The sequence below is a fragment of the Ptychodera flava genome, chromosome 12 (genome assembly GCF_041260155.1).
Source record: "Ptychodera flava strain L36383 chromosome 12, AS_Pfla_20210202, whole genome shotgun sequence".
Taxonomy (NCBI): Eukaryota; Metazoa; Hemichordata; class Enteropneusta; family Ptychoderidae; genus Ptychodera; species Ptychodera flava.
This window is the reverse complement of record NC_091939.1, coordinates 16,555,400-16,576,171: the sequence shown is the minus strand read 5'-3', so window position 1 is coordinate 16,576,171 and position 20,772 is coordinate 16,555,400. Positions and strand designations below refer to the sequence as shown.

Sequence of the window (20,772 nt, the reverse complement as noted above, 5' to 3'; positions counted from 1 at the left end):
ACAGCGAGAACTCAATTCATAAAAGTAAGACCACCTATTTCTAATAACTCCAAGATTTTCCCCAAAATACATTAATTATTCATTATAGTAACTACAAATACATATGAGTGTATGTGAAAGTCTGTATATTGTGTACCTATGGAAATGGTGAAAGTGTACACTGTATTCAAGGAAGTGCCAGCTTTTATGGAACAAGTAAAATTTAATGAAACTCCAAACTTTGGGCGCAAAAAAATTGCCCTTCAACAAACAGGGCTGGGGGGCTCCTTGTCACATTAATGTCAACTTTTACTTGTACATAAAGTTACATCAGATAGTTTTCATATGTTGTATGTATGTATTTTCTTTAATTCATGAGAAAGTTCATGTGCATATTGTTTTTGTTTCATTAAGTCAAGTTGTTCATATCATCTGCAACCGTTAACCTGACATGCTTGTAATATTTGCATAATTCATTTATTGGTTTGTGGGCATGGACTCTAACTGTTAGTTAAATTTGGAAATATATTTATCAATGATGCAGAGAACATGTACAGACAGACACCATGAGAACACTTACCATTGAAATTGAGAATTCAAACGTTATAACTGTAAATTCAAACGATATAACAGAGAATTCAAATCATGAACTGAGAATTCAAATGACATTATTGAGGATTCAAACAATATTGAACTAATCCGAAGATTCCTAAATTGATACATGGACAGGCCTTTACATATGGTGTTTGGAAATTTCCAGCCTACATCCCCTACTGACACAGGAATTCAACATCAAACGACATTCATGAAAATATTCACTACAGGGGAAAAAGATAATCTCAAGAATGCCATGAAATGTCACTCTATGACAGGGTCTTGTCGACATAACTCCATTCATTGACTTTTAATTTCTCTTCATCCTGATATTTCATTAGCAGTGATGGATTGCAAGTGAATGAAAAAAAAATATATAAAAGTTGAACAAATGATCGAGTGAGACAGAATTAGAAAAATTTCGCAGATGATTAATTGATAGCTGGATTTTTTATAAATTTTTGATTAAGATGACATAGCATATATTGAAATCTTGAAGATCATATAGACCTATCATTCACAAGGCTTAGCATGGGTTGAGACTTAGTTTCAAAGCAACTATCTGAATTTAGGGAACATTCAATAGCAATAATACAGGTTTTCATATTCAAATTGGTACAATAATAATTAATATTTTGATAGGAGAGATCCAAATAACAGAACAAAGATCCTCTTTCAACAGCTATGTATTTTCAGCAGTTGTCAGAGTCACATTTAGACAGTACCTGCTAAAATAGTTGACTTTTGTGACAAACTGATGTAGATATATATATACTTCTTCATCAGCTGATTTCGTTTCTGGAAAAAGAGTATGGTCATATTAAGTGTACAAGATGAAGTCTGAACACAGAACACATTGTTGTGACCACTACACTGTCTGAGTTACAACAATCACATCTTGTACAGTATGCGTCCCTGTCTGTCAGACCCAGGGAACTTGTATAAAAACAAGCCCTGGCAAATTTCATTAAAATGAACTTAATAAAAAACACCAAATATTTACCAGATCACGCTTTTAACAGAACTGAAGTGGTATAGGGAATGACTCTACCCAAGAGGGATAGGTAGAGTATGGTGTTTTTTTCCCTGCTCTTAGAATAAGTGAAATCCTTTTTCTGTTCATACTTGTTGACTTTTGACCTTTGAAGTTTACGACACAATCTGTGAAGAGCTCTAAAGAATTTTGTCCAACCCTACCAGTTTATGTTTTCAAGACTTCACCAAAAACCCTGACTTTTTCATTAAAGGTGAACTACTAAGATATCCTGTCCTCTTCAACAGATTGAAAGATTTGTTATAACCATTATTTGCTCATAACCCTGACACAAAAGATGTTCACCTTCTCTTACTTTTCTACATCTAAAGGTCATTATCAACCCATAAGTAAGAAAATTGTTTACTGTCATGTTTTTAGAATGTTATGATTATAATGACATTTTCTCGGGACCAGGGTCTAAAATGTTACAAAGCAAGCCCCCCTCCACACATACCAAAACAGAATCTGCACAAATTTTATACTCTGAATATTACACTGTTACAGGCAACAATTGGACAAAACCTACAAACACTATAACTCAATTAAAACCTAAGGCAGTTTTTTGCCACCAAGGCAAAGTATAATCATAACAATTTGGTTGTCCTTATAAAGCAGCCTAACTTGAAATCTTTCCTTGTAAATCAGTTTCTGATTTGTAATATTATCATGTACCGGTTTTGATATCCTACGTGCACTCCTGTAACCATATGAAATATTCCAGTCTGAGAAACAGCAACATCATCATGCTCTGAAAGCCATGATGTATTCTGTATGTATAGCTGTGATAACCAACTCTAGCAGCTGTAACGACATGCTCTATGAGCTGTGATATCGTACTCTAAAAGCTGTGACATGTTCTAAAAGCTGTGACACCTTGCTCTAGAAGCTGTGACATTATAATATGCTCTAGAAGCTGTGACATCATGTTCTAGAAGCTGTGACATTATAATATGCTCCAGAAGCTGTGACATTATAATATGCTCCAGAAGCTGTGACATCATGTTCTAGAAGCTGTGACATTATAATATGCTCTAGAAGCTGTGACATTATAATATGCTCTAGAAGCTGTGACATCATGTTCTAGAAGCTGTGACATTACAATATGCTCTAGAAGCTGTGACATCATGTTCTAGAAACTGTGACATCATGTTCTAGAAGCTGTGACATTATAATATGCTCTAGAAGCTGTGACATTATAATATGCTCTAGAAGCTGTGACATTATAATATGCTCTAGGAGCTGTGACATTATAATATGCTCTAGGAGCTGTGACATCATGCTTTAGTAGCTGTGACATCATGCTCTAGAAGCTGTGACATTATAATATGCTCTAGAAGCTGTGACATTATAATATGCTCTAGAAGCTGTGACATTATAATATGCTCTAGAAGCTGTGACATCATGTTCTAGAAGCTGTGACATTATAATGTGCTCTAGAAGCTGTGACATTATAATATGCTCTAGAAGCTGTGACATCATGTTCTAGAAGCTGTGACATCATGCTCTAGAAGCTGTGACATTATAATATGCTCTAGAAGCTGTGACATTATAATATGCTCTAGAAGCTGTGACATCATGTTCTAGAAGCTGTGACATTATAATGTGCTCTAGAAGCTGTGACATTATAATGTGCTCTAGAAGCTGTGACATTATAATATGCTCTAGGAGTTGTGACATTATGCTCTTGCAGCTGTGACATTATGCTATTGCGGCTGTGCCACCATGCTCTAGTAACTGTGTAAGCTATGACATCATGCTCTAGTAGCCGTAACGTTATGCTTTAGAAGCTGTGACATCATGCTCAACAAGCTGTGATATCCTGCTCATTGAGGATATCACTTGATCTAGTTACAGTGACATTTACTTTCTGGTGCTTTCACAGCTTCAGTGTAAACTCAAGGATAACAAAACTGCACGATAGGCTCTATTCTGTTTCTAGTCTTGCAATCTAACGCAGGTACACAACATATCACACTGAAGCCACCAGAAATAGCTCTTTATCCATATCAGCAGCAAGTTGCTCTCTCTATGAACCCTACTTGGAGATAATTATTCAAAGCTACTGGTCTTGAACACATTTCTCTACCAACAGTGGTATTTTATTTTCCTTACTATACACTGGTGACCTTTTATCATAATTATCCTCTTTTCATGTTGTTTGATAGAAAGTATCTCACCTTTGGAAAAAAGTGGGCAACTATCAGACTATTATTAGGTTAACATAAGATAAATATGTCAAGTGAAGATGCAAAGAACAAATATATCATTCTAAGGAGAGTATTGTGGAGTTGTTGCTATATGCTACGGGCCATTTGGCTAAGTCAGGGTGACATACCATGTAGCTCCAAACTTCTAGTAAATACTCATTGGTACATAAAGTAGGATATCTGCAAATCTAAAACTTATTTTGGAAACGCACATTCATACATGATCATAATTTAAATTGGTCATATGATAAAGTTGAAAATATTGATGGTTCACTGACAAGTAGGTTAATCATTGATTTGTTGCTATGGCAAAAATCGCAAAATAAAGGTCGTCGGTTGATCAGTCATTTGTATGTACAAATACATTAATAATTCATTTCTTAACAGATGATATTTTGCAGTGAGTTGCAGTCAAGTTGGAACCCATTACGCTGATTTGTATCAGATTATCACACTGTGCCAAGGTGAATGGCTTGATCCAATCTAAGGTGAAAGGTCATAAAGGTGATAGCTAAACCAAGGGGGCCCTGAGATATGATATCACTTCAAACGTGTTACTGGGAGATTATCATTTCATTAAAGCCACAGTGAACCTTGTCCCAGGGGTCAAACCATGACCAGGCTACACTCTCTGTGAACTGTTCCAATTTTTTTTTCAAGGTTCAGGCCGCTAATTACCTGTAATGGACAAGCTTTGACATAAACTTTGGCATTGTGTTTGGGATATGTTGGGTTTTACTGCTGAGTAAGATAATGAAAAGAGACCCATCGGAGTTGTGTACTACAAAACCGCAACACATGGCGGTGATTTCTATTGGACATCTTTACTACGGTCAGTGGCATGGATGATAATGGTGATGCTATCTTTGCAGACTAAAGGGCAATTTGCAACATGTGCAACCCTGCCTGTCTCTTTCTCTGTGAAGAATTCTATCTTTGCCTTGGAGAACAGCATGATTATGTGAAAGTTTGAAAGCAGGAAGATGGGATAGGGACTATGCATGAAGACTAGGCTGTTTGGTTTAATTGCCAAGATTGATGGTTTCTCAGACTTAGCTGACAATTTTAAACCTTTCACCACCATGGTTTGTCCCAAATCCATTGTTTTCTATGGTGAAGTTGGACCTGTATACAGGGAACTGGGGGTGAAAGGGTTAATTAAAATAGGTTCGAGTTAATAACTCACTTTGTCAAAGATTCAATATGTGTTTGCAATGGCCACTTTTGTACAAAGGTTTGAATGATTGTGAAGGACACTGTCACACAAGAAAATGACAATCCAAAACATCACAAACAAGTTTGTGTATCACAACTATAATATCACACTGTTGTATAGCATTTAAAAAGAGAATATCTATCAAAGTATCTCTATCATAATCTTGAAGTGAGGCCTAATATTCCTTGTAAAAAATCTTTGCAATATGATGAACACATTGGAAACACCGAGGTTTATACCAGGGAATTCCTTTCCCTAAATAAACCAGCGGTTCCATGGCCACTGTCTTCCAGTTTAGGTATTTTTAGCTTCCATGCGATACAGAGAACAGTGACGCCATACTGATGACCATACTGACAATATAAGAACGCATTACTAAGTGGAAGTCAGCAAAGGATCTGGTGATAACCTCTATGTTGATGTAGATTATGAACTGTGATAGAATAATGGAATTTGGATGTCCTCATTTGCAGTGTACACGTGATGTAGAATAAAATCAGCGCCAATAAAACAAATCATGATATATCTTTCACAGATATTTTCAGAGGAGCTGGTTAAATCAGTAATTACAGACTTACATAATAAATAATATGAAGTTAACGGTATTTACAAAAGGCTAGGTCAATACATATGATGCATAATTTCTAGTACAAAAATCCTGGTAGTTTTTAAATAACCTATAATTATACACCTTTTAAGGTAGCTAAATACCTTTTAGCCACTTTCAGATTTTTATTTTTTTCTCAATTGAACACCTTCCCAAACCCCAATAAAGTATACATTTTCTAAAAGCCCTGATATAGAGCTATCCGGCCAAGCACAGTACACGGTCACTATTTGCATAAGAGTCACGTGACAAGCGTTTTGCTGAACCTTCCAAAAACCGGTTTTCTTGGCCTTATGCGAACACGCTGCAAGATTTCTGGTTGGAATTTCTTCACTGACAAGCCTTGACAATATCCTTCAAAACCGTGTCTGCGATTTTTTCCCGGAGGCTCCATTCAAATTATATGGCGTGATAATTAAAATTCCTTGAAAATCACCTTCATCTAACACCTTTAAGAGCGCATTAAAAAAAAACAAAGGCATATAAAGAAAATCCCAGACACGGTTTTGAAGGATATTGTCAAGGCTTGTCAATGAAGAAATTCCAACCGGAAATCTTGCAGCGTGTTCGCATAAGGCGGGAAAAACCGGTTTTTGGAAGGTTCAGCAAAACGCTTGTCACGTGACTCTTATACAAATAATGACCGTGTACTGTGCACGGTCGGATAGCTCTATATCAGGGCTTTCAGAAAATGTATACTTTATTGGGGTTTGGGACGTGTTCAATTGAGAAAAAATAAAAATCTGAAAGTGTCTAAAAGGTATGTAGCTACCTTAAACTAAAAAATCAGAATTCCTGATACATCCATAATTCAGGATAGCACACTGACTAGATTATTATTAATATCATTATTTACTATTATTATATACACAAATCAACCATTCAGGTAGATGGTGATTCCTTAAATAATTAAAGTAGATTTTCCACAATTCCTAATAAGCACCTTGTCAAAAATATCCTAATTATCTTGGCTATCTTAATTTCAAACCCACATTCATCATGTCAAAATTCAAAAACTTCTTAAACCTAACAATTTTATTAAAGGGTTGACCTAAATTATGTGTGTCAGTAGTTGTCCTTACAGTTGACACTATAACGACTACAGTAGTGGTATTTCATGTATTTCAAGATCATGTGATCGGTAGTTATTTCCAGAAATGGAAACCCTAGTAGCCCTGAGGCATCTCAATAAAGCTTTGTCACCAATATAAACTATTTGCTCCTAATATACCATAAATTATTTTTGATATCCTTTCCTGTCAGATGGAATTCCCCTGGTGTAACTAAGCTGATGGGGTCATTCAGTGTGCATCATTAAATCTAAAAGAATGTCATGTGACCTGTCTTTGATTTGAGGTCAGAGGTCATCATCTGCACAACTCCATGAAGTCTGAGAGGCCATGGCGTGTCGTGGTATTGATTTCACTGACGGAACTTGAGCACGTCAAGATTAAATGACCCTCACGCAAAGCTAAAACTGTTATTTTTTTATTTCTGACAATTTACTGTGGTTATGGTCCTTCAATGATTGGTTATAATGCAATCAAAAATTGTATCACCGATTGTTTCATTTTGCTGTTTAATTAAACAATTTTTATGCAGGAACATTTTTTCCCACAACAAATTGGCAAATCTGAAAAGTTTTCTAAGAAAAGACCATTAAATACCTAAAAATGGAGCAACATACACTTTGATGAAAAATTTCTTTAGAAGATGTTGCATACATGGTTAGTCAAATCAATAAAGCATGTTATATAAAAATAGAAATTCACTTTGCACTTGAAAGTAGACAATTAGAATATTTCATTGTTCATGCAGAAACTGATATCTGAAGAAACAAAATCCATTATACAAACATGTCATCAATGCTTCACTGATGAAATATAATAAATCCCATGAAAGGCAGATTTTTGATGTATTTAAAATGAGAAACTGAATAAATGCAAGAATATAACTATAAGTTACATTGCATAACAGTATTACAGAAAATTTGTTGCCAGCCCATTTGTTCATGACAAAATGAGATATTTCATTTCAGATTTATGAAAATTAAACATTAAGAATTTGAAGATAGAGTTTTCACTTTCCATTGAAATAGTACATTCATTATCCTAAAATTTTGAAGGGCTGGAAAAATATAATGATAGGGAGTATGAATCTTTGACATCAGTCAAAATGATCCACAACCTCCATATATGCATGGGCTTTCCAGAAAAGCAAGGTCATCACACTCAAGCTAGGTGTTCACCTACCATAATTAGTATGTAGATCTCTGGGCAAACTAGAACCAGCATTGTCATTACACTGCACAGAAAATATCTTAATTTTGCCATTGTTAAATTGAATGGGCCTTGATAATTTAATCTTGTATCATTTTGTGACATATAATTGTTACATCATTTTATAACCATTATGTACTGATGCCAAGCATTGCTTTACCAAAATTGATGTGCATATTTTTTTAATATAAAATATCAACAAAATAGAACTATTTTCCCGATGCAAGACACAAAACGAGGTCATGTCAAATTGTTTTGTTCCATTATTGAGGGATTTGGTGGAGAGTCTGAGATATATCGATTGATCAATTGTGAGGGTACATGATTTCACATGTGAATAATCGTCACGGTAACATACAATGACCTAGTAACACAAACAACAACTCCTATTGCTTGTCAGGTTCTTTTAGTTTGGCAAAGTTTCAAAAAACCCTTGTTTTCTGTTAAATTGCAAAGTTCAAAAAAGGGACATCTTATTAAATTTCAGCAAGTCAGTGTAAAACTCTGCCTCAATGGTACAGCTAGCGTGTCTGGCTGTATAACAGTATTTGTCTGTGGGTTTAGTAAGTTACACTGATTTGTGGTGAGTTGTTGAGCACAATTGTTACCAGGGAAGACCAGACGGTTCAAAAACCATTTCCAATTGACAACTTGCCATTCTGTCCCTCGATCAGATCTGCAGTCTGCACATATGTCTGAGCAGAGTCACAGTTTTCAATTCAGGGCAGTACCTGGTAAATTTTACCGGGGGTTGCCTAGTCATGTTACCACGGTTACCATTAGAATATCAATATAATTTAGATGAGAGGACAACAGAAATGATAGCAGGGTTTTTACCCTCTATCTATCTTCCAAAATCTTAGCGAAAAAAAATGGCTGTTTGTATTTGAAGAGCCAAATCATAACTCTGGTAAATTGGAAGAGTATGCATCTTACTTTGTCACAATCCCAAGCTAGTTCACTTGGTGGTCTATTTAAGGTGCTCTCTATCTTTAAGGTCAATTTTGAAATTTCTTGAATTTGAAATTTAAATGGATGATACCTTCACCATAAAATGCTAAGTAACATTTTCGTGTCAATTAGCGACTGAGAGTGGCCTTACGTCAGTCACACATCAAATTTGGTTTACAGACCCCTATGGTTGCAGATCTTGCATGTCATAAAATCATGACATAATATCAGTGAACATAATGACTGTACATATCTGCTAAGGTATGAAACTATAGAGTACCTTTCATTATAATATGATAGCATATTTGCTGCATGTAAGTTCATGTGTTTGTACGCACTGTGCACCTTCAAATTAATAATGCTCACTGTCTCATTTTTCTGGCTGTTTTTCTTTCTTTGCAATATTCAAATACAATGTTGAGTGCAATTAATGTCAATTGACTGAAGCCACTAGATCTCCTCCTTACTAGACACGCGGACATTTTATTGACCTCAGCATGTTATAACTATATTTGATGGCTTGAAGTGCAAATAACATTCTTGTCATGGTGGAGAGGTGGCATTGATAAGGCGGTGAAAAGGTGCACAACACATGTGAATGACCTTAGTTCAATAAACTCTAGTAGATTTACTTCATGGCCCTCTCATCGTTGCCATGGATATCAGTGATTTATCAGTAGAAGATTGCCCGCTGCACATCATTTATTTGGCAATGGTAAATTTTTTTGAAAAAACAACACAGGTACAATGACCTACATGTATTGACAGGGCAAAAATCATCAAACATTACAGCTACCGGCTCTTTAAACTAGAAACCTTCCAGAAATCTGCCACCTTAGGTATTGATTTCCATCACTTTCCAGCATACTTATTACAGATGATATATCAACAGTGTCATAATAATTGAGGTCACAACACACAAAATGTACAGGTTACTTCAATCTGTATTATTCTCTCATTAAAGTATATTAGTCGATCCAAAAAAATGGCATTTCATGCATTGGAAATTGGGTACAATCAAATCATAATAAAGACTTGTGTTTGCTTTATTTGAGTAACCGATACAACAAGCATGGCGAGCACTCCTGTTTTCAGTTATTATAAGTTGACAAATTGATGAAGTATGGGATGTGGAAAGTCAAAAGGTTGCATGCTAACTCTATAGCCACGGATGGTATGATATCTATGATCAGAATGCTGCAGACATAATCACCATGAGCTGTTGTGGATTGAGTATTCCACTACAGATCAGGATACAAATGCATTCCACACAGACACACTTGACCAGGAATCTGCATTCCATATATGTCGTCGTTCAAGTGAAATTGCAAAGTACAGCTGATGCTGGCATGAAGCTAATAATGGCTCTCGTCATCTCACATATCTGAAATCATTCTGATAAACTACTGTGTAGAACAACGTTGTTTATCTACTGAGCTTGTCTAGCTATGGTGAGGAGATTCCCTGGAGGAAAACCTAATGCTGTGGCATTTAATGATGTCTAATTCCTGAAGCCTGTGAAACATGATTGTATCCGTTTATATAAAGTACTGTGATGAATATCATTTGACTTTGAAAACCTCATCATTTTTATTTATTTTAAACAGATTATATTAATGCACTTCGGGGTTGTTTTCAATATATCTAATGCGCAATGTGAGGATCAAAGCATACCTATTCATATGTAAATGAGGTCATTGCAAGTTCATCATGAAGAGGGAGAGAGAAGGAAAAATTTATATTTGATGATTCCAGGAATAACAACTTATCAATTATTACTAATGCACATGACAATAAGATGATGACCGCAAAAACATTCCAAAGACATCTTTGCCGTTTATTTTTTTGAGTTAATTCTGCTTTGGGTCAAAAATGCCACCTCTCTGGTACAATGTTCTCTCAAATATATCTATCTCGGAGTGACTCTGACTGGTGCAGTCTCCAGATGTCATAGTGAGTTGGGTATGAGGACCCTCCTCTACACAATGATTGGTTTGAAGGCATATATCGGTAGCAACACAGTGAGTGGCGCAGGTCTGAGCTAAACCATCCATTGCCATGATAATAATTGCGAGTTAGTTGGTTGGCATAATTCTTTTGTGAAGACAGACTTGGTACCGGTGTGAATTTTTCCATGTGGAAAGGTATACTGAGTGAGTATTACATAATTACGCTGGTCTCCTGTACTTATGCTCCACATATCATAATCTATATTCATTAACTTGTTCACCCAAAATCATCTTTACACAGGTCTATACTCACCACTGACAACAATAGGTTTTGGCCAACAGAGTTAAATCAAAATTCCTAGCTATGAATAAGACTGCAAGTGATGTAAGCATGTTTACAGAGTTTACTTTATCCTTTATCACCTAAATTTAGTTATCGATTGTATTTCTGCTATGTGAGGTAATGTTAGAAGATTGAAAATGACCAGATTTGAGGTAGAATGTACCTCGGGGTGGGGGTGGGGCGATATTTGGACTCTCAAAGGTTTCAGTACTTTTTCATCTACCACTTGAGGGGGCTCATTACGTAGCTCACAGAGTAAATAAATTTTCACCAGCTTATTTTGGTATTAAGTTTTCCTCCATAGAGTAGACACAGGGCTCACTCTATTTTAATTTCAGATGCTGGTAAATTTTGGGTTATTTTTTTTCAGTTATTACCACTTCACTTTCACTTTCTTTGGTTGATAGATAAAAAAATTAACCACACTGTACTTGATAATCTAAAAGTGGTTTCCAATTCCTTGTCTCAAGGAGATATTGAGTGTGTTATAGAAATGTCTTGAGTGTGTTATAGAAATGTCTTTTTCAATATTCGTTTACAAGATGACCAAGAGAACTTGCATGTCAGTGGCTCAAGAAATTTTACTTCACAAAAACTTGAACAGACGATGCATTGAAATATGACAGATCAACTACTGAAGAAGACTACAACACAGCTAAATGAGTATGAATTATGAAAACTAAACTCTATATGACCTGAGTTGACTTTATCAAGCTTCTGGTTTTACCATTCGAGGTCACTCAGGTTATAGGTCGTGCACCATGCTGCTACTGGATTTTCAAATTACAATTTTCACAATGTGTTGAACTTCCGGAGATTTCTCTGGAATTCCGGGACGACTGTAAATATCCCTTTTTGCCATGAGTCAAAATGTCCCCATAGATATTGATTGAAGCAGAGCACACTTCAAACCTTTCTTTCAATGTTTTGAAAAAAATCTGAAGATCTGAATATCGAGGCATCACCTATCTAGCTAGTAAACAGTTAGGTCAATAGTCTGTCCCATCATGATTAGTAAATTAAACTTTAATAGATCTAAATCCACTATAATCTTGATTAAAACAGGTGTGAACAAGTTAACAGACTACAGTTGGGAGTTCTATTCTGAAAATAACCACTTTGCCTTTATCGATGCAAAAACTTTTCTCTGATAACTGAGTTTAAACTGTACTTGGTCTGTCTTTGCCATTGTGGTTGAACAAGAGTGAACATGAGGTATTGACCCATTGTCATTGGAACCACAGTTCCACATCAATACTTGGCTGTCACTCACCGGATAATTCAGTTTCTGATTTATTTTAAATGAAATAATTTGTCTTCCGTGCTCTCAAAACAATAGCTGAACGTTCAACTTTCGTTGTAAAATGTGATGGTTTCAGTAGGGCAATCAATACAAATAACTTGTCTTGGAAGACAATTATGAATTCAATCAAAGGAAGGCGGCGTGTGTAGACTTGACCACTCATTAATTATATTTTACTATCTCACTGGGGCTCGTTGGCACCCCTCATGGATTGTCAATTGACTGTACCCTACAGGCTACACCTGTTGAATCAGGCAAAAGAGGATATCAAGGTGATGCTTTGTGAAAGTTCAGCATTCCCATGTGTTTCGATCCAACAACAAATATACATGTACTATAGCCTCTTATATAAATGACTCTTCCCCTTGTATGTTGCATACATATGTATGAGTGAAGTTCCATTTTGCCACTGACCTTCCACACACAGGACTGTGATTTTGCCAAAGAAAAAGACCAAAATGTTACGTTCATGTTCCTCCATAAGACATACACGAGACATACATAAGACTCAGGGCAGTCATTCAACCATGATAGCAAATGCTTGCAACATTCAATTTTTTGTGTTCAGGCGTGAAAAGAAAAGAGAGAAGAACACAAATTACATGTAAGATTTTTCTAATGGGAAGGAAGCAATCCTTTGACATGACACTATTCTCTACTGACCACGCTTCATTGTCCCTTTGTGGTAGACAACACTCAAAAACATGTTACATACGGCAAAGGAGCATGTGAAAACATGGCTAAACTGTTGAAACACGCAATTACAGATGCTGTTTGGCGTTTTACTTTAATTTCACATTCATTTCCATTAAACCTTTGTCTAAAAGCTCTTTAACAGTTTTGAAGTCCTTGAAAAACTGAAAGACACTGCCTACCTGTATTTGTGGACCAGTGACAATATCAGAAATTTTTGTCACAAAGTATGCATATACCTATATATTCTGTAATCACTATTGTTAGATTGTATGTTTATGAAAAATAGCAGCCAGAATACTCTGACAAAAGACATTAATTGGTTTAGCCATCACACTATTGCAAATAATATAGACAGACCAGGGTTTTTACAGGGTTTTAATACAGCCATGTGGAGAGACACAACCAGGGGCAATACCTTTACACATATGAATTCCTAACTTCACATTTGTTTTGTACCTGAGCTGTTCTCCATCAGTAAACTCATAACAATGGCCGACTTTTTTCATTCAACAACAATGAAATCCCACAAAAGTAATTGTCATGTTGTGTGGAATAGCATTCTAATCCTGTTGTTCTGTGTTTTATGAGGGGGGTCAGACATCAACCCCCTGCGGCTACTATGTAAATCTCACCAGCCTTGAAGTAGTGTATGAAGGAACAGCAATTTTTCGCAAGGTCTCTTTGGAGAACAATGAGTGGTTCAAATCATACTTGGTCTGCAATCGCAGGGCTGCATTAATTAAATTCCCTGGGACTTTGAGAGTGACAATTGAGGTCACATCTGTGTCACGTTGTTAGAGACAAATTGGAAGCAAGCCAATCACTGTGAATGATTGCAGGTTGGTTTCAGTGATGGCAACCGGGCAGAACCTGATCACTTTTTTCAGATCACTGACCTTTCTGATGAGCAACGTGGACGAATTTAAAGAGTATTACTGTAATTCTCTCAAAAGAGCGAAATAACACAACCTGCATGAATTTACGATGTATTTCTTTTCTCAAAAGTAAAATAACCCTGCATATGGCAGAATAAGCGATGAAAACGCTCAAGATCCACAGAAGGAAAGAACAAAGTGAATTGAAATAAAGTATTTTTTCATTTGGCCATGTTCTTGAGACATTCCAGATGTGCTGGAATTCTAGCCCGCTATGCAAGCCTATATTTTAGTCAAAATTATAGAATTCACTGCATACATGCACTGGTCTGTGTGAAAAAATTTAGTAATCTCCAGTCTCAGAATCTTAGACCCTAGAACTAGAACAAGGAGGTCTGTGGTATAATAAGAATATGATTTACTGATGGTCAAAATGAGGCAAATGCACAAGCTATTAGAATTACTATGCACAGACGGTGACAGATCAAACACGCACTAATCCCAAGGACCTGTAAATACCTATGGTAGATTTTGTGTCAAGGCAACAATTTCACTAAAATTTCATGTGAACTCATGTCATTTGATACAATTTTCTGCCACTTCATTTCAGAGAATGTTTCAACAAAGTATTAAAGATTGGCAGACACTTCAGCTAAAGAAGTGCAGCATTCTGGTGTAATCTCATTATCTGATGTGTGGTGGGGCAATAACTGGGCCTATTAATAAATTGATTTATATCAGGGTCAAAGGTTACGTACCACTAAATCCGTAGCAGTAGGCTATTGAAAAATATGTTTAAATCACTTTGTTGAACTTTAAACTTCAAAAGTTTATCAAAGACTTTACAGCAATAACAGCACCTGTTTCTTGGAAGCATATGCATATGTTATTAAATATGGAGTATAAACGACAACCAAGCCTACAATGGTAGGGTAATTAATTGAGATTTTTTCAAGAACAAGTTTTATAAATTTGAAGCACATATTCAAACATTTTGTCGTTTGTCGTTTCTTCAAATGGCCATACATGGTATCAAAGAGGTATACATCTTCGGGAATATTTGTTTAAATCCTTGGAGAAAAAAAATTTGAAGACTTGGTATGATACTATTCAGTTATATGGTGAGTGAATTTGAGTCTTGGTATATCATAGGCTCGTTATTCTTTTCCACAAAAGCTACAACATGAGTACAGCAATGTATTTGTCATGTTTGTTTTCTAAGTCATGATAGGATACAACTGGCAGAGAACATGATCTGATAAAAATGTAACAGTTTGTTGATACTCATAATGTGTATGAAACTTGGCCCAATAATTCAGATATGTCAAGAACGATTTGTCACAAACAGTGCAAGGCAGCCACTATTATGGTATAAACCAGGTTTTACCATCATAGGGCTTTAGATTACCATAAATGATTCTTGCCGTGGTTGTAAAATCTTTCTCTATGTACATTTGTGACAAGAACTCACTTGAACCAACTAGCTGGACTTTGATATTACTCTTTATCCCAAATACATGTAAAGTTTGAAAATGTTTTGTTGTAATACAATCTGTTATGATATGTTCTTTTGAACAAACAACTGAACCGGAAACTTACAAACTAAAAATAGCTAGACCAACAGTGTTTACTCACAGACAGCTGCTACGAGAGTTTACCTGTATATTGAATTTCATACCATATGGTAATGCATCTGTGGATTATTGAAAGTTATGATTTTTGCCTCATTAACATTACAATCTCACGCATTTATCTCAATCCTAAATTGATTTTTCTTGTAAGTCCCCTGCGTCAGCTGACCCTAATATGTATTCTACCTGATATCTTGCCTTCTCTAAGCCAAATAGGAATTTTGAAAGGGTTGTTTGGATCTCAGGACCTGAACACATATTTCCACTGCAATAACTTTTATGGAATGGTAATTAAAGCTTATATCTAATCTTGGTGAAATCAAATCAATTTCATATCACCGCAATATCTAATTATGAAAAATTATCGCAACTATCAGGGAAACAGTTGAGAATCTTGCTTTCATAAGTCAAATGATACTGTGCCTTTTCAAAAGAGTGGTTCAGACGATGTATGGTTTCACTGAAACATCTTATAGATGACACAGATGGGTGAAATCTGATAGTTGAAGCCAAGTCAGACGAGAAACAAAGAACTCATCTTTTTTAAGAAATTGAAAGGAAGTACAATGGGTCTCTATCACTTTCGTTCCAATTTCTGATGACATGCAAGTCTGTTCAGCTTTACAGTGTCTGATGAAACTGTTCTACATATTTCGTCATTACTAATAGGACTGGAAACATGTTTACTCAACAATATATCATATTTCCTAAGCCACCTGCCTTTGAGTTATACTAGCTGACTCAATAAAGGCTAAGTCAAAATATGATTATCTTGAATATGCATTTGATAACTTCTCTTGGGGGTCAAAGTTCAGCATCAGCAAAGCCCTATTTGGCATAAAACAAACTAATAGCCCCTCCACCAATAACACTGCAGGATATATTTGACAAAGTAAATATTATCTATTATTACAGCAAGTCTTTGAAATAATGCTGTATGAGAAGTCAGTGAAAACAGAGCGTTCATGGTACCACTTTGTCGATATTTGCTGGTATCCCCCTGAAACTACCGACTATAGCAAACTATTATGCGATCCCACTACCAGCAACACAACATTGATGATGTTAATAGATGTGATCATTGCTATTAAATCTGCTCATTTTAATTTGAATCTTCAGATTTTAAATGAGTGAAAGATGTCTAGAGGTTCTTGATGTACATGTCATCTTATTTCTTGGATGGTTTTTACAACAAACTGCGGCCATTCCCGGGCATTTCCACATCATTTACTTGAAAAATTTCATTCCTGCGATATGTCATGATGTGTTCGTCTCAATTACAACCATCGTGTTCACTATGTATCATTTAGCTATCGCCATTTATCAAAGGAATGCCACTAGCGTCTAAAAATAAAACATCTGAGATAAATTTGTCAGGGAAAGGAAAAACCTACGCAGGATACTTTGACATTTGGATCTGAGAGTGTTGGTATGTGTTTTGTCAAAAACAAAATGTCATTGAAATAACTGTGATATTTTAAGATTTATATTGGCATTATTACACCGTACAAAAAAAAAATTCTCTCTGATTTGAACATTTCTGAAAATCAAATCTTGGGTCAATGAACTGAATGTATTCACTACATAAAATGCAGCCTATGTATACATGTAAATTGTATTTAAAATGAGATTAATGAAGGGGCGCACTATGATTCTACCTGCTGTTTCTGCCTTCAGCTGTCACATGGTCCATATTGTCCGACGTGTCTATTGTTACACTGGCTGACGTGATCAACGTCTAAACTGTAATGGCAGACAAGTTTACTACTGAGGTTGGCACATGGTTTCGGCATTTTCCACTCGAGATAAGGAGATGAGAACATGTCCTTTCAACCAGTAACTGACAGCTTCTGCTTATACAGATCCAATAAAAGCTACTCAGCTAGCCAAGAACTTGAATTTGCAAAAATATTTTTTCCCCTATTAATAGTTGGAAATGATCAAATTACAAACTGTACTTTTATAGATATCTTTTTGGCGATTTTAGTGAAATATAAAGAAGTTACAAGCTGGAATTTTGAAATTTTCATTTTCTGATTGATTTGCATTGGCTCATGCAACTTTCCAGAAGATTGCTCATCTCTGAGGTCACTGCGACCCTAGCAGTCCTACAATACATATTAATTTCAATATATTTTACAAACGTGAAGCACAGCCTTCAACATAAACTCCGGTATAAAAAAGTCTTGCTTAGCCTAAAAATAATGGATTTTGTTAAACCGGTTCGCCACTTCCACTATGCATGGTGTAATAGCCACAGGTTTATACCGGCCGGTGCACGTGGCCTATGCGATCACGTACACACGGCTTCCGGGCTCTTGCTTGTACCCTGCTGCACTGCGGGCCTCAGTATTATGCCACGGCCTTCGGGATGTGTTTCGCAACCACGTTACGTAGTTCACTATCAAACCTAGCATTCTCCCTAATGGAAAACTCGCTCAAAATCTAATAATCAAATGTTTGAAGGATCGTCTCCAGCAAACGGGTCAACGTAGCTACCTCTTCTACCGTATTACTATTTGTCGAGGGACCGTGGCCTGACTCTGAGCTTGAGTTCACTCGTAGCATGTACATATATGGGTCACAGACCCATGTCCAATGACCTTATTACCGTGCGAGTGCCATGACCTCGTACATTCTCGCATACTCGTTCTGTACAGCAGAAACCAGCTATATTCTCTCCAAATAAAAAAGCGGTCGTACCGTACCGAAGCAATGCCGGTACGAAATACTATGTGCCGGTACGAAACACTATCTCTATGTACGTACCTGTCCTACCGATTTTATAGATTTTATTATACCCGGTACTTGTCCTACATTTATGTTCGAACTTCGAAGTCAACATATAGTAAAATTACGCGTATTATTTTTGATGGTGTAGCAAGTGTGCGCGAGGAGCTGGTTGAAGAGAATAAATGTGGATTTCTAAAATGCGATCGAATAATTTGGCCATTACACAACTTCGCCAGTGCGACTTACACAAGCGTTGTGCTTATGTAAATGAAACGGGTTAACCGGCATTATGTATGTACCGATGCAAAGAATCCTGCGCTGGCACCGGCCCAAGTAGTCTGGTCGATCAGTATCACGGTCGTCCGCTTTCCTTTGGTCGGCCTCAGCAGAACATGATTTGTACACGGGATTTTCGTCACAGAAACCTGGGTGTATGAAACTGTAGCCCTGCAGTTACCACATTATCACTGCATAATCTTCAATTTTTGGTACCCACAATATTATGGCACATGTATATTTCATAAGTATTGAGGCACGGTACACGGCTCTGCGTCGCCACACCGCTTACGTGTACAGTGCCGGTGAAATCAGCTGTGTGTATGGCGCAGTACAGTGAAGATCGCACAGATCGTACTAACTTAGTGACATCGCCGCGAAAAATCATATCTTACCGTCAGAGTTCGCATTTCCTGCTTGGTCACTCTGCTCTGGAGGTGTACCTGGCTCGTCTGATTTCGTTTCACTTTGAGATCTTTCTTCTGATTTTGAATTTTCCATCTCAAAGTCGCCGGCCATCGTTCACGCTCTAATATCCCCGTTGAGAAGCTTCCAAACAGCACGTGTAAAGGACATCTCTGATGCAAGCAGCCTCGTCACCCATATAAGGATACATCATTTGCATGTCACCAAATTTGGAAAATACATTTCCATAAGAGGCAGTAATGACCAACACACCTCCATCGGGTTGTTTTTCCGCAAATAAACCAAACATTTGAGCCACTAGAAAAGTTCCAACACTTTGAACTGGTATTAATGAAATTATCTTTGTTTCATACAGAGATCAGTGTAATTTAATATCATAGAGAGAAAGAGGATCGAATTTGAAGTGGTCGATGATACGACTCTGACGGAATATCATTTTGATGCTAACTTTAGCCCCGTTGATTACTAGTAAAATATATCTGAGGTCAAAATGATTTGAAAAATTTCAGCAATGTTTTCATGAAGATAATGATACTTGACAGGCCAGCAGTTTTACTCGGTGGCGACGAAACGCGTTGAGTCCCCAGTCATATTCTACCAACAATTGGCATCGTTCGCGTTTTCTGACCGCGTTTCATCCTCTGTATCTTTACACCTTGCCACAGGTACGTCTCAACTCCTCAAGGTTCTCACTGTATCATACAATGAATATCAGGACTCCCGACACCTTTCGAAGTCATAAACCACTGAAAATATTTCGCCAGTCCCCAGGTATTATAGTCGCGAGACCTTTTTCTCAGTCGAGCCGTCTTCTTGCACTGTTACCTACAAATGCCGGGTAGGGGTTAATGAAGGCGAAGGTCCGTACCTCAGGGACATGCAACATGACACACTTAAAATCCATCACTATTGTTCTATTTATTTATTTATTATTTATTGAATTACATCGTCGGCCTCACAGTAGTGTTTGCAAACAACTACACACTGGTTTGGCAGACCTTATTTTACGGTTCAAAGGGAAATAGGCCTCAATATACACACTAAATTAAAACGGCTTAGTTCAGATACGATTTTGGCCGTTACTGGGAAAGATAAGATAAACCACATGTCTGCTGATAAATTAAGGTCTGAATGAAATTATGTTAAAGTAATTTAGTACTTTTGATCGAGTTAAAGTATACCAGTAAAGTTAAGGACTCGCACGCCGACTTCTGACCTATGTACTGCTGAACTTTAAGGTATAAACCGATCAGGTACCAGACGTCTATTGGTTTGCCCGAACACACCTCTTCGAAGTTGCTTAGGAACGTCCCAAATCGACGCCAGAAAAGGTGTAGCAGTCGACATCGTCAACAGAGTCAATTTTCAACACTGGGCCAAAGTGCTCGCGTGGTGATTTGAATTGAGAAAACAAATGTGATGTCTTCACAGTGCGCTAGAAAAGGAGTGTTATTGTTGATCTCTCTCTTTCTGGGAGTTTATAATATAACTACATGTCGGAGTGTCAAGCTGTTTCGGTGGAAAAGCCAGATTTAGTACAGTGTGAACCTCTTCACACCGCATGTTTTGATACTCTATTTACACTAATGATTACAATTCACCAACATACCGTTATGTTTGACGTTATGGAAATAACATTATTTTATCAATCATCGGGTGTCAACACCGCAC

The 20,772-nt window shown here is 36.7% G+C and overlaps 1 protein-coding gene across 1 annotated transcript in view; it reads right to left on the bottom strand.

Moving 5' to 3' along the window:
• The window catches only part of LOC139145201 (clustered mitochondria protein homolog), a 58,390-nt gene extending 39,114 nt beyond the window's left edge, over positions 1-19,276 (bottom strand). The window contains exon 1 of the mRNA XM_070716199.1: positions 19,071-19,276. Coding sequence (XP_070572300.1) covers positions 19,071-19,194 — 124 coding nt within the window. The 5' untranslated portion in view covers positions 19,195-19,276. The remainder of the gene's footprint in view (positions 1-19,070) is intronic.
• Between the last annotated feature and the right edge of the window lie 1,496 nt (positions 19,277-20,772).